General features: G+C 34.8%; 1 protein-coding gene across 2 annotated transcripts in view; it reads right to left on the reverse strand.

Moving 5' to 3' along the window:
- HFM1 (helicase for meiosis 1) overlaps positions 1-14,056 on the reverse strand; it is a 167,542-nt gene that overhangs the window by 58,052 nt on the left and 95,434 nt on the right. For both annotated transcript variants that reach the window (XM_057500410.1, XM_036889361.2), the window contains 5 exons: positions 6,485-6,582; positions 6,272-6,403; positions 3,927-4,012; positions 3,640-3,723; positions 3,351-3,508 (listed from right to left, as the gene is read on the reverse strand). In XM_057500410.1, coding sequence (XP_057356393.1) covers positions 3,351-3,508; positions 3,640-3,723; positions 3,927-4,012; positions 6,272-6,403; positions 6,485-6,582 — 558 coding nt within the window. The remainder of the gene's footprint in view (positions 1-3,350; positions 3,509-3,639; positions 3,724-3,926; positions 4,013-6,271; positions 6,404-6,484; positions 6,583-14,056) is intronic.

Raw genomic sequence — 14,056 nt, forward strand, 5'->3', positions numbered from 1 at the left:
CTATGAGACCAGCATCACTCTAACACCAAAACCAGGCAAAGACACCACAGAAAAAGAAAATTACAGACCAATATCCCTGATGAACACAGATGCAAAAATACTCAACAAAATATTAGCAAACCGAATTCAAAAATACATCAAAAAGATCATCCATCATGATCAAGTAGGATTTATGCCAGGGATGTGAGGATGGTACTACATTTGAAAATCCATCAACATCATCCACCACATCAACAAAAAGAAGGACAAAAACGATCATCTCCATAGATACTGAAAAAGCATTTGACAAAATTCAACATCCTTTCATGATAAAAACTCTCAACAAAATGGGTATAGAGGGCAAGTACCTCAACATAATAAATGCCATATATGACAAAACCACAGTCAACATTATACTTAACAGCGAGAAGCTGAAAGCTTTTCCTTTAAGATCGGGAACAAGACAAGGATGTTCACTCTCCCCACTTCTATTCAACATAGTACTGGAGGTCCTAGCCACGGCAATCAGACAGCACAAAGAAATAAAAGTCATCCAGATTTGCAAGGAACAAGTTAAGCTGTCCCTGTTTGCAGATGACATGATATTGTACATAAAAACCTCTAAGAATCCAAACTACTAGATCTAATATCTGAATTCAGCAAAGTTGCAGGATATAAAATTAATACACAGAAATCTGTGGTATTCTTATACACCAACAATGAACCAGCAGAGAGAGAAATCAGGAAAACAATTCCATTCACAACTGCAACAAAAAGAATAAAATTCCTAGGAATAAACCTAACTAAGGAAGTGAAAGACCTATACTCTGAAAACTACAAGACACTCATGAGAGAAATTAAAGAAGATACCAATAAATGGAAACACATCCTGTGCTCATGGCTAGGAAGAATTAATATTGTCAAAATGGCCATCCTGCCTAAAGCAATCTATAGATTCAATGCAATTCCTATCAAAATACCAAAAGCATTCTTCAGCGAACTAGAGAAAATCGTCCTAAAATTCATATGGAAGCACAAAGGACCTCGAATAGCCAAAGCAATCCTGAGAAGGAAGAATAAAACAGAGGGAATTATGCTCCCCAACTTCAAGCTCTACTACAAAGCCACAGTAATCAAGACAATTTGGTACTGGCACAAGAACAGATCCATAGAACAGAATAGAGAGCCCAGATATAAACCCAACCATATACGGTCCATTAATATATGATAACAGAGCCATGGACATACAATGGGGAAATGACAGCCTCTTCAACAGCTGATCTTGGCAAAACTGGACAACTACATGCAAGAGAATGAAACTGGATTACTATTTAACCCCATACACAAAAGTAAACTCAAAATGGATTAAAGACTTGAATGTAAGTCACGAAACCATAAAACTCTTAGAAGACAACATAAGCAAACATCTCCTGAATATAAACATGAGCAACTTTTTCCTGAACCCATCTCCTCAAGGAAGGGAAAAAAAGCAAAAATGAACACATGGGACTACATCAAACTAAAAAGGTTTTGTACGGCAAAGGACATCAACAAAACAAAAAGGCATCCTAGAGTATGGGAGAATATATTTGTAAATGACATATTTGACAAGGGGTTAACATCCAAAATATATAAAGAACCTACATACCCCAACACCAAAAAGCAAATAACCCGATTAATAAATGGGCAGAGGATATGAAGGGACAGTTCTCCAAAGAAGAAATTCAGATGGCCAACAGACACATGAAAAGATGCTCCACCTCACTAATCCTCAGGGAAATGCAAATTAAAACCACAATGAAATATCACCTCACACCAGTAAGGATGGCCAGGATCGAAAAGACTAAGAACAACAAATGCTGGCAAGGATGCAGAGAAAGGGGAACCCTCCTACACTGCTGGTGGGAATATAAGCTAGTTCAACTATACTGGAAAGCAATATGAAGGTTCCTCAAAAAACTAAAAATAGAAATACCATTTGACCCTGGAATCCCACTCCTTGGAATATACCCAAAGAATACAACTTCTCAGATTCAAAAAGACATATGCATCCCTATGTTTATCGCAGCACTTTTTACAATAGCCAAGATACGAATGCAACCTAAGTGTCCATCTGTAGATGAATGGGTAAAGAAGATGTGGTACGTATATATAAAGGAATACTATTCAGCCATAAGAAAGAAACAAATTCTACCATTTGCAACAACATGGATGGAGCTGGAGGACATTATGCTCAGTGAAATAAGCCAGGCAGAGAAAGACAAATGCCAAATGATTTCCCTCATTTGTGGAGTATAACTATGAAGCAAAACTGAAGGAACATAATAGCAGCAGACTCAGAGACTCCAAGAATGAACTAGTGGTTACCAAAGGGAAGGGCTGTGGGAGGGCGGGTGGGGAGGGAGTGAGAAGGGGACTGAGGGGTATTATGTTTAGTACACATGGTGTGGTGGGTCACAGGGAGAACAGTGTATCACAGAGAAGGCACATGTGGATCTCTGGCATCTTGCTGCACTGATGGACAGTGACAGCATTGGGGTATGGGTGGGGACTTGATAATACGGGTAAATGTAATAACCACATTGTTTTTTCATGTGAAACCTTCATAAGAGTGTATATTAATCATACCTTAATAAAAAATTTAAAAAATAATTATACGATGGCATGCTAGAAAACAAGGTATAAGGAAAGGTACCTCTTTTGTAATACGATCTGCTTGTGTGGATCCTACAATGGAACTACATAGTTTGTTAGATTTTTACTTGGAAATAGATGATGTATTTTGAAGTGAGAAGGAGGAAAATTACACTCAGCACTCAGAGTAGAAAGGTCATGAATGACTGGAGAAAAGCAACAAAATAAGAAAATTCAGCCACCCACTAAAACAGTTACTCCTAAAGGTCACCTACTCACTTGTTTCCAACCATGATAAATTGTGAGAATTTTTAAAAATTCATCTTGATCTGTATTTTATTTTACTTTATTATTTTTTTGGTTGATTTTTAGTTGAAGTGAAGTTGATATACAATATTATACCCTCCCCACCCACCAACCCCAACTCCTCCCCCGTGGGTAACCACTAGTCATTTCTCAGTGTTTATAAGTCTATTGCTGTTTTGTTTTGATAATTTATATGATAAATTTTATACTTTGTTCATTTGAGTACTAAATATAACAATCTAAAACAACAGACCCAATGTCAATATCTTCTTCAATAGACCAATAGCGAAACTACCCCTATTACATTTTCCTTGTTGGAAAAATGTAATTTAATTGAACCCATTGTAATTTTATTACTCTTTTTTCTCAGAGGAATTTTTCTTTTACACTATTTCCTTAGAAATAAAATCAAATAGAAATTTTATACTTACAGAATTTTGTGCTTAAAAACCAGTTGATTATCTGCATTACCTATGATTAAGGTAATATAGTGAGAATCTGATGCTGTTCTTTTATTTTGTAGCTGTTCAAAGTTTCTTAATATAATGGTCACTAATATTTCTGCCACAGTATCACTGTATCTTGCAATCTTTAAAAAAGGATAGACATGAAAATTGTTAAAAAAAATAGCATCACTACTCATACTCAGCTCAAGTCAATTATGGGTAACTTTATTCCTAAAAAGACAAGCAAAATATTAAAAAAACAGAAAATATTTACCTGTTCTACTTCAAGTTCATATTTTGGTAGATACATCACTGTTTCTTTTATCTGAGTTCCAAAGGGGGGATGTCTATTTAAAATCTAAAAACATTTATATCATTATATTCTTATCATAACACTAAAGATTCCTACAGGAAAATATTTTTTAGTCATTGGTTTCAATAATGCTTATTACCCAAAACCTTAAAACACTTATAAGAAGGAAAATCATTTTTCTAGTAGAAATAAAGTACTAAGTTAAGCGTTAGAATTTAGATAGAATTCAAGTAACGAATCTTAAATACCAGTTCAAGTTCCCTTCCATCCGTTTCTTCTATTTTTTTAAAGGAAGTCAAACCTGCATTTACCATTGCATTTGACAATGTTATGCCTGTGGAAAATAAATCAAATAGTAGTTTAAACAATCCATTTTGAACTAAGTCTATACTTAAATATATAACAACTACATTAGTAAAAATATTTCTTAAAGATCCAGACTAGTAACTAATTTTAAAAGTCTTTAAAAATGTTTTTCAGTTATATTGTCAGTACTGTTATTCAGTTGTTATTTAGTAGTTCATTTTTATTTTTTCAAACTGAAATAAAACAAGCATTTGCTTTATAAAAGAAAGAGGAACTCCTTGGTCCACAGGATGACTGAACCCTTAGTTTTACCATATGGCATCTATAAAGCAAGTACTGAGACATCTACTGTTATACTAGTGTTTTTTAAAAAAGGGAACATGGTTCAGCAATGGGAATATACTTCATTAAGCTATGGCTCCCTGAGCATTTTTATCTTAGAAACAGAGTTCTAAATCACAAAGTGTTTACTCTTTTACCTCAAATTTCCAATGCTTCCCACTGCATTATGAATAAATTGGTGATTTCCATACTATGGCCAAACTCTGTTACTTGTATGACTTGACCACAGCTACCTCTCCATCTAATTTCCTACCATTCTCTTCTTGCTGACTACTCTGTAGCTACACTGGAGAGTAGTTCACTTACATCGTTGGACCTACCCTATTTCTTTATGCTTTAAGAAACTGGAATTTTAAATTCTTCAACACATATAAATGAACTTAATCAAATTCCAAAATAGAAGATATTGTCAGAAATACAAAATTCCAAAATATTCCCACCTTGTCTAAGGCACATATATTACCGGTGTGGGCATGACAATTCTGTTTTCTTACTCATATCTTCAACTATTCTTCATAATTTCTCTTACTCATTCTTAAGATACAACTCCTAGTACTCATAATTTCTTAACATTCATTTTGATTTCCCCTCAAAACTTTTCCTTTTAATTTTTTAGTTTATAAACATTTTTGGAAATCAATTTGTATTTTTTTCCTTATGTTCAGTAAGAACTTGGATTTTTTTAAAATTTGGACTCTCTTGTCTACATATACAGAAAATTTACATGAATTTTTCTGAGCAGCATTTGCTTCTTTCTATTCAGCTATACAGAGTAAGTACTGAAAACACATTAGTGCTCGACAATTTAGAAGGGAAAGAATGCAAAAGATGCCCAGACTGACAATTTTCTAGAAAGTCAGAGAAACTGGTTCTTTCAAGTATAATGAAGATTTTATTAGTAATCATTTAACATCATTTTGAATTTTTCTGTAAGTTGTTATTTCCTAAGTGTTGTATGGAACCTCCTTCCCAATTCTTGGACTCTTGAACTTTGTGAGGTGGGTGTGGCATTTGGATTGCCAGGACTTCTGTAGGAAGGTAAGCGTTTACATTAGGCATCTCTCCTCTACTTTGATCTTACATTCACCAGCCAAGTCCAACCTTCACTCTCGTTTCCAGGACTGGCCAATCCTGTGCCATTCAACTGATTTCAAACTACAAGGAAATAAAATGTAGGACTTCCTCACAACATAATTGGAGATTTTTGTTCTAGGGAATAATGAGGCAATCCCAAATGACCCATTACATAATTTTTTAATATCCCCAAGATGCATACAAAATCAAAAAGCTAACAAGGCTGTCAGTCATAGGATAACAACTCTCTTTTTAGACTTATAGCTATCTAAAAAGGAATAGGGTCACAAAACCAAAGGCACCAAACTAGAAAATTCACTCTAGTTTTTGTAACTTGCATCCTCTAGAGTTTTTCAGTTTATACCCTTAGGTAACAGGAGTAGTCAGGCAACAATCTTTTGTCTACAGAATCTCTATGAAGATCAGTACTAATATTGTACTGTTATGGAAAAAAAGGTTAAGATATAAAAAAATGACAATTTTCTGTGGTATATTGGGAATGGACAGGATTGCTAGCTCTGTACCTATAATTGATATCAAAACAAAATAGTCATAAAAGTGGAAGAGAGAGCAACACATAGTTACCTAATTACCAAAACAAAATTTCACTCTTGGTTTGAGAATAAACTTAAAAATAATAGTATTATTTTTTATTAGGTTCCTTAATTGATTTCAAATGAAGCCTTCAAGCAGGAGCAAAAAAAAATCAGATTTTCAAGAGAGGTACAGTACCTTATTTAGGTCTACAAACACATTTTTTCCTTAAAGGTGTACAACTATAGAATAAAAACCCCAGAATAATTTTCCTAGTAGTGAAATACAGAATAAACTGCAGACATTGACAAACTGCTTGCCTATATTCAGTACCTACCAATTTTGTCCAGCTGTTTGGATACATGCAGAGAGTTTTCCCAAAGTTTACATCTAAAACACTTAGCTAAAATCAAACTGTTCAATAATACAGCAAACTTCTTTTCTTGAACAGCCACAAAATCTGACAACCCTAAAAAGAAAAGTTCCCAATATTAAATCTAGTATTCCAGTTTACTGAAAAAAATGAAAAATCCATTAATACTGAACATACATCTTGTAATTCGTGAGCCATTTCTGAAAATCTTTGCAGTATCTTGTGTCAGAGCAAAGTCTTGTATGGGAATACATCCTAGCTGAGCCTGAATAAGACTGGAAGAAAGAAGGAATTTCATTATTTCCTTTTAAAAAATATCCCACAATATCTGCCATCACTGATTGAGGCATCCTTAAAATTCCTCTCTGCCTTGATTTCTGACACTAGATGATTCTATACCTATAAATCTATCTATCCGTATATCTGTATCATTATTGCTGCAAATAATTGTAGACTTCCTCTTCCCAATCTCTAGAAGTCTAGTTCTTCTCTCTTTACTCTTGTTTATTCAAACTTTTTCCTCTCAAAAACCCCATTTCAAGAATTTCATTACAATCTCTAGATTGATAAATTTTAAATGCTTACAGAGCACCCTCACTTAGATTGTTTCTTAAATCTCAACACATCTAAAATTGTCATATTCTCCTCCAATATAGTTCTGCCTTTGGGCTCTACTATGTTAGGTATTCCAGGCATACCTTAGAAATATTGCAGGTTTGGTTCCAGACCACCACAATAAAGCAAATATGGCAATTGTCTTATCAATGGGTTTCAGCCCCGGGCAAGTTCACCATGGATTCAATGTAACCAAAGAAATGACAGTAGAATGTTCTTACGATGAAGGGTTATACCCAACTTTATTCCCACAGTGGCAAGTCAATCCCGTCCACTCAGAGCAGGTCTGCATGCAGCAAGCCGGTCTCTGCCTCTGGGCCTCTCTACCTGTGCAGCCATCTCAGTCTCTGTCCTTGGCGCTGCCACCACTCCAGCCTCTGCTCTGCTCTCCTGCAGTTTTGCAGCCGTGCCACCACGTCGCCCAGAGCACTGGGTGGAGCTCTTTATATAGAGTCAATAATAATGTATTGCCCACACGTGTGTAGTGAGCGAGCCAACAAAGGCCAGGTGAGAATCCTGGGCCAGGAACCTTCACTTTATCCACAGCAATAAAGTGAGCTAAAGGAACTTTTGGTTTCCCTCTGCATATAAAAGCTATGTTTACACTGTACTGGAGTTTATTAAGTGTGCAATAGCATAGGTCTAAAACAATGTATATATCTTAATTTCAAGATACTTTATTGCTAAAATATGCTAACCATTATCTGAGCTTTCAGCAAGTCATTAGCTTTTTGCTGGTGGAGGGTCTTAATGGTTGCTGACTGATCAGGGAGGTGTTTGCAAAAGTTAGGGGTAGCTGTGGCAGTTTTTAAAATAAGACAACAATGAAGTCTGCCACATCAATTGATTCCTTTCATGACTGACCTCTCTGTAGCCTGTGATGCTGTTTGATAACATTTTAACCAAAACAGAGCTTCTTTCAAAATTGGAGTCAGTCTTCTCAAAACCTGCTATTGCTTTATCAGTTACATTAACGTAATATTCTAAATTCTTTGTTGTCAATTCAACAATCTTCACAGCATCTTCAGCACAGGCAGATTCCATTTCAAGAAACCACTTTCTTTGCTCACATAGGAAGCTATTCCTCGTCGTTAAAAGTTTTATCATGAGAAAGCAGTGATTCAGTCACATCTTCAGGCTTCACTTCTAATTCTAATTGTTTTGCTATTTTCACCACATCTGTAGTTATTTCCTCTACTGAAGTCTTGAACCCTTCAAAGTCATTCACAAGGGTTGGAATCTTCTTCCAAATTCCTGTTAATGCTGGTATCTTGACCTCCTCCCATGAATTGCAAATGTTCTTAATGCATCTAGAATGGTGAAATCCTTTCCAGAAGGTTTCAAGTTGCATTGCCCAGATCCTTCAGAGGAATCATTATCTATGGCAGCTATAGCCTAACAAAATTTATTTCTTAAATAATAAGACCTACAAGTTGAAATGTCTCCTTGATCCATGAGTTGCAGAATGGATGTTGTGTTTGCAGATACGAAACACTACTAACCTCATTGTCCATCTCCATTAGAGCTCTTGGGTGACCAGGTGCATAGTCAATTAGCAGTAACATTTTGAACAAAAACTTTTTTTCTTAATAGGTCTCCACAGTGGACTTAAAATACTCGTAAACCACGTTGTAAACAGATGTGCTGCCATCCAGGCTTTGTTGTTCCTTTTATAGAGCACAGGCAGAGTAGATTAGCATAATTCCTAAAGTCCCTAGGATTTTCAGAATGGTAAATGACTCCAGCTGATTGATAAAAGGCTCTCACTGAAAGTCACCAACTGCACTAGCCCTTAACAAGACAGCCTATTTTTTGAAGATCTGAAGCCAAACATTAACTCATTAACTTCTCTCTAGCTTTGAAAGTCCTAGCTGGCATTTTCTTCCCATAAAAGGCTGTTTCATCTATTGAAAATCTGTTGTTTAGTGTAGACCCCTTTATTAATCATCTTAGCCAGAACTCCTGGATAACTTGCTGCAGCTTCTACATCAGCATTTGCTGCTTCCCCTTGTATGTTACAGAGACAGCTTCTTTTCTCAAACCTCATGAACCAACCCATGCTAGCTTCAAACTTTTTCTGCAGCTTTCTCACTTCTCAACCTTCACAGAATTGAAGAGAGTTAGGGTCTTGCTCTGGAGCAGGATTTGGCTTAAGGAAATGTGCCTGTTTTGATCTTCTATTCCAGACCACTAAATCTTTCTCCCTATCAGCAATAAGGCTGTTTCATTTTCTTTTCATTCATGTATTCACTGGAGTAGCACTTTATATTTCCTTCAAAAACTTTCCCTTTGCATTCACAACTTGGTTAACTCCTTGGCACAAAAGGCCTGACTTTTGGCATATCTTGCTTTCTACATGACTTCCTCAGTAAGCTTAATCACTTCTAGCTTTTGATTTAAAGTGACAGACTTACAACTCTGCCTTTCACTTGAATACTTACAAGCCATTGAAGGGATATTAAATGGCCTTATTTCAATACTGTTGTGTCTTAGGCAATAGGGAGTCCTGAGGAAAAGGTGAGTGACAGGGAGAAGACCACTTGGTGGAGCAGTCAAAACACACACAACATTTATTATTAAGTTCATTATCTATGTGAGCATAGGTCATGACACCCCAAACAATTACAACAATAATATCAAAGATCACTGATCACACATCACCATAACAAATATAATAATAATGAAAATGTTTGAAATATTGCAAGAATTACCAAAATATGACACAAGGACATGAAGTAAACAAATGCTGTTGGAAAAATGGTACTGATAGAATTGTTTGAAGTAAGGTTGCCAAAACCTTCAATTTGTTAAAAAAAAAAAAAGCAGTATCTGTGAAGTGCAATAAAGCAAAATGCAATGAAACAAGGTATGTCTGTATAGAAAAACAACACAGTTTGTATCAACAAATATTTATTGCCTACAGAGTAATAAGCACAGTGTTAGGTGCTGAGGACTCTATGAAGGTGGTTATTAGTTATTAACATATTGGTTGACTATTAGAAACCAGCTGTTTGGCTAAAAAATTTGAGGGGCAGCTGGTAAGATGGAGAAAAGAGCTACCATCCATTGTGCCTACTATTTCCTGGGTTCTTTGCCAAAACTGTTTTGTCTGTTTTCTTATCTAACGAGACACTGACATGCAAATCACCCTACAGATCTAACTAAAATCATTAGACTTGTATTACTCTCTGGGTGGGTCTCTTGAGAAGACTAAAAACAGTCAAGTGTACCAAGAGTAAGGGTAGAATAACTGTATTTCATGGCTTAGTTTTAGACAGACAATATGTGAAAGCGAAGTAACCAACTCACTTCTCAGCATGGGTGCATCCAGCTGAAACTAGAGAGCAGTCACTTCTTTCGGCTAAAGTATATGCTTCTGAAAATTACTTTATATCACCTACTAAGAAATGGTTGTAAAGTTACATAGTTTTTAAACAAGACACTGATGGAAAAATGTATATGAGATGCTTTCAAGTGCTGAAAAAATAAAACTCCTTGTGAAGCTATTCTGGGATGCACAAACGTAAGGTACATACCAAATTGCTAGAGTAAAAATAAGACTTCTGAAGTAGTATTTATTTATATTTAATATCAATATGTCTAATAATAAATAGGATACTTTTCAGAGTTAGGCAGTCCAGGTCCTTGTATGGTGGTCCTACAAGTAACCAGAGATCCAGGATCCTTCCATATTTCTGCTCTGCCATGTATGGCTTCTCTTCTCAGGCTATCTCATTGTCTAAGATGACTGTTAGAGCCCCATCCATTACACATTCACCCCATGAAGCATGTAAGAGGAAGGCCAGAGGGGGTGGATGAGAAATGGTGCCCCATTTACTACTTAAGTCCATTTCCTTTAAGCAGCCTTCTAGGAAGACTAACACAATACTCTGACTATGTCTCATTAGTTGGACAAATCTTACAGTGCTGCATCTAGCTATGAAATTCACTGGGAAATGTAATCTTTTTCCTGTATAGGTACAAAGAGATATTGGGACAGTCAGCTAGCAGTTTCTGTCATAGGTATTTAAAACATCTAATATAATGCCTGGAACACAGCAAATATTCACAAAATGGTTATTACTAATTATTGTTATCATTGGTTGAACCACTTAAGACCAGCTCTCAGCCTCCTCAGTTAATAAACTAATAAAAAGACACGGGAACTTCCCCAAATACTTCTGTATCTTGGCCAAGTTAGTAAAGGAAGGTTTGTTCAGAAATGGCCTGTGTACAGAAAGAGTAGAAATCCTTTAAATGAAGAGGAGTTAAAGGTGTACTATGATACTGTACAACTCTCTCTTGAGATGAGAAGTTATTCTGAAGCCATTTTTATCTATCTAAATATAAAGTAAGAATGCCCAAAGAAACACCTGAGAGGAAGGATCAAGGTGGCATATGGAGCCTTCTATATGCTTACTCCGCCTCAAATTCCATGAAATGATGGACATTCATGTATGTGAGTTTATGTCTGTATGTCTCCATCCATTAAACTATAGGAAAGCAAGAACACATGCTATTGGTGGACCAGAAAGTTGAATGTTAGAAACCAGACTACGGAGATCAAATATATGAGAAAAACAAAACAGAGGAGATTATTCATTATACATGAAGAAGAATCAATAGATCAGGAAGGAGAGAGGGTCTTGAGGTATTTGTCTGAGAAATTTACTAAAATACTATATTCTGAACAGACAGGTTACTCTGCCTCCCCCACTCTCTCTCATTTGTGGAAAACATTAGTCAGTTGTGGTATGTACTGACTGGCTAAAGCAGGGAGTGTGGAAACTAAGGCCAGAGAGGCAGGACACTGCTCCAGGTAGTACCTAATCTCCAGGAGAGGTAGAAGGACATTATTCTTAGATTATACTTAGAATATTTTACTTAGAAAGTATTCAAGATACTTTCACACTTTCATAGCAGCAAAGTTAAACATTATAATGAGAGACAGTAACAGAACAGGCAGGCAAAAAATGTATTTACAAATACAAAAGCAAACTATGAAGCACTGCCTAATATTTGAGGGAAAAATCCACTGTACAAAATGATACATAATTTAATAAAATAACAATTGAGAAAACAGAGTTAATAGAAAAAGAATTTCAAAATAAGTATATTTATATGACTAATATTTTCAGGGGGGTTAGAAATATCATGTACATTTTAGAAAATCAAGCAGACATCCAGTAAAATAAAAATTTATCACTGAAAAAAATCAGTAGGTAAAACTGAAGAACAATTTAAGATGAATGAATGACTAAGCTAAGGCATTCTCCTACGAGCCAATAAAAAAAAACAAAGAAATAAAAAAATATAAGCAAGTTTAAATTATGGAGAGTCAGAAGTTTCAACATTCATTTAGTAGGGGTTCTAAAAGAAGTGAACAGGGAAAAATCAAGAAATAATTAAATTGAAAAAGAAAATTTCCCAGAGCTGAAGAAAGATAAAAGTCTCCGTATTAATAGGGTCCCCAAAGTGCTATGCAAAATCAAGAGTAGATACACACCTAGACCTTCATGGTGAAATTTCCTAACACAGATAAAGAAAAAATTATTTTAATATTCCAAAGAGAAAAAATAGGTGATTGACAAGGAACTAAAAGCAGACTGGATCACCATGAATGGATGCAGAAACTGTATCAAAGAAAGTTCTGAAGAACAATTTAGACAAACTCATTCAAATGAGAGAGCAACATATATTTCAGGTTTACAAAGACTCAAAAGATTCAGAAAGTAACTTGAGAATGTATCCAGAAGGATAAAAAATACATTTAAGGAAAAGAAAGAAAGAGATTTTAAAAAGCAAGAAGGAAAGAAATCAGTGAGGAAATGTTAAGGACTATAACTTTTAACACAAAGTAAAATATTTTAAAATTAACTATCTGGAACTAAAACCAAAGATAATCTGAACATGGGAGACAGCAAGAGACATGAAGGAAGTGTAAATGTGATAGTTTTTGTCTCATATATAGAAGTTTTAAAATGTTCATTTTCTGTAAACATTGCTAGAAAAATATGTACACATATGCAATATGGAATTTTAAAGGAAGAGCTTACGTAGAAGAATAAAATAAGGAAAACTTTATAAATCCAAAAAGAGGTAGAAAAGGCAAAAGAAAAAAATAAGGAAAAAAGAAACAGGCAGTAATCATGCTAATTAGAAAACATACAATAAGATTAAATCCAAGTATATGAGTAATTATAAGAAGTGCAAATGGATTGAATTTCTCAACTTAAAACTTTCAGAGATTGGACTTAAAAAAAAGGACAAAATCTGGCTATATGCTATCTATACAATTATGTTTAAAATAAAACAACATGAAAACACAAAGAATAAAAAAGATACACTAAAGAAAATGAGTAATATTAGACAAAACAGAATTAAAAGCAAAAAGCATTTGCTAGGACTGTTAGTTAAGTCATCTAAGCAGCTCCCATCCATCTAACAGCAGAGGACAAACAGAACAAAAAGGCAACAGAGACTTACGGTCAATAGGCATGTAGCACCTAACAAATGTCTAAACATACAGGTTAAGCACAACTCCTTTTATGTACAATCCTAAGAAGATAATTTCCTTATCATCTGTTCCTTTGTTTAATACATAACCCCTACTAAACTTTTACTGTCATTCTCATAAGCCATAGCTAATCAGACTATTCACTCTCCTGTTTACTGTGTACTGGTTCCTTTTCTATCTGCTTTTCCAAATATGCTGATGGTCTATATGTATTCCCTACCTGATGTCACATTACTAGATCCATTATATAATCTTGTTATATATTCCTTATTTTTTCCTCTTCCAATATAATAAATTTCTCTTTTGACTAATAAAATGCTACATGAAAAATGAGTGATATTTCACATTGAATAACACAACTAACAAACTCTTCTTAATGGCAAAATATACAGCTCAGTGCATAGAAAACAAATCATTCTTTTGTTCATTTATAATTCACATGGAACAATCATAAATATTAACTACATATTAAGCCACAAGTAAAATCACAACAAATATCATAAAGGAGAACTCTGACTGGCATTATTCACTAATAACAAACCAATAAAAATAGAAATCAAAAAAAAAATGATAAAGTAGTAGTTTAAAAGAACTACTATTTTGGCAGAGCCAAGATG

The sequence above is a fragment of the Manis pentadactyla genome, chromosome 4 (genome assembly GCF_030020395.1).
Source record: "Manis pentadactyla isolate mManPen7 chromosome 4, mManPen7.hap1, whole genome shotgun sequence".
NCBI classification, from domain to species: domain Eukaryota; kingdom Metazoa; phylum Chordata; class Mammalia; order Pholidota; family Manidae; genus Manis; species Manis pentadactyla.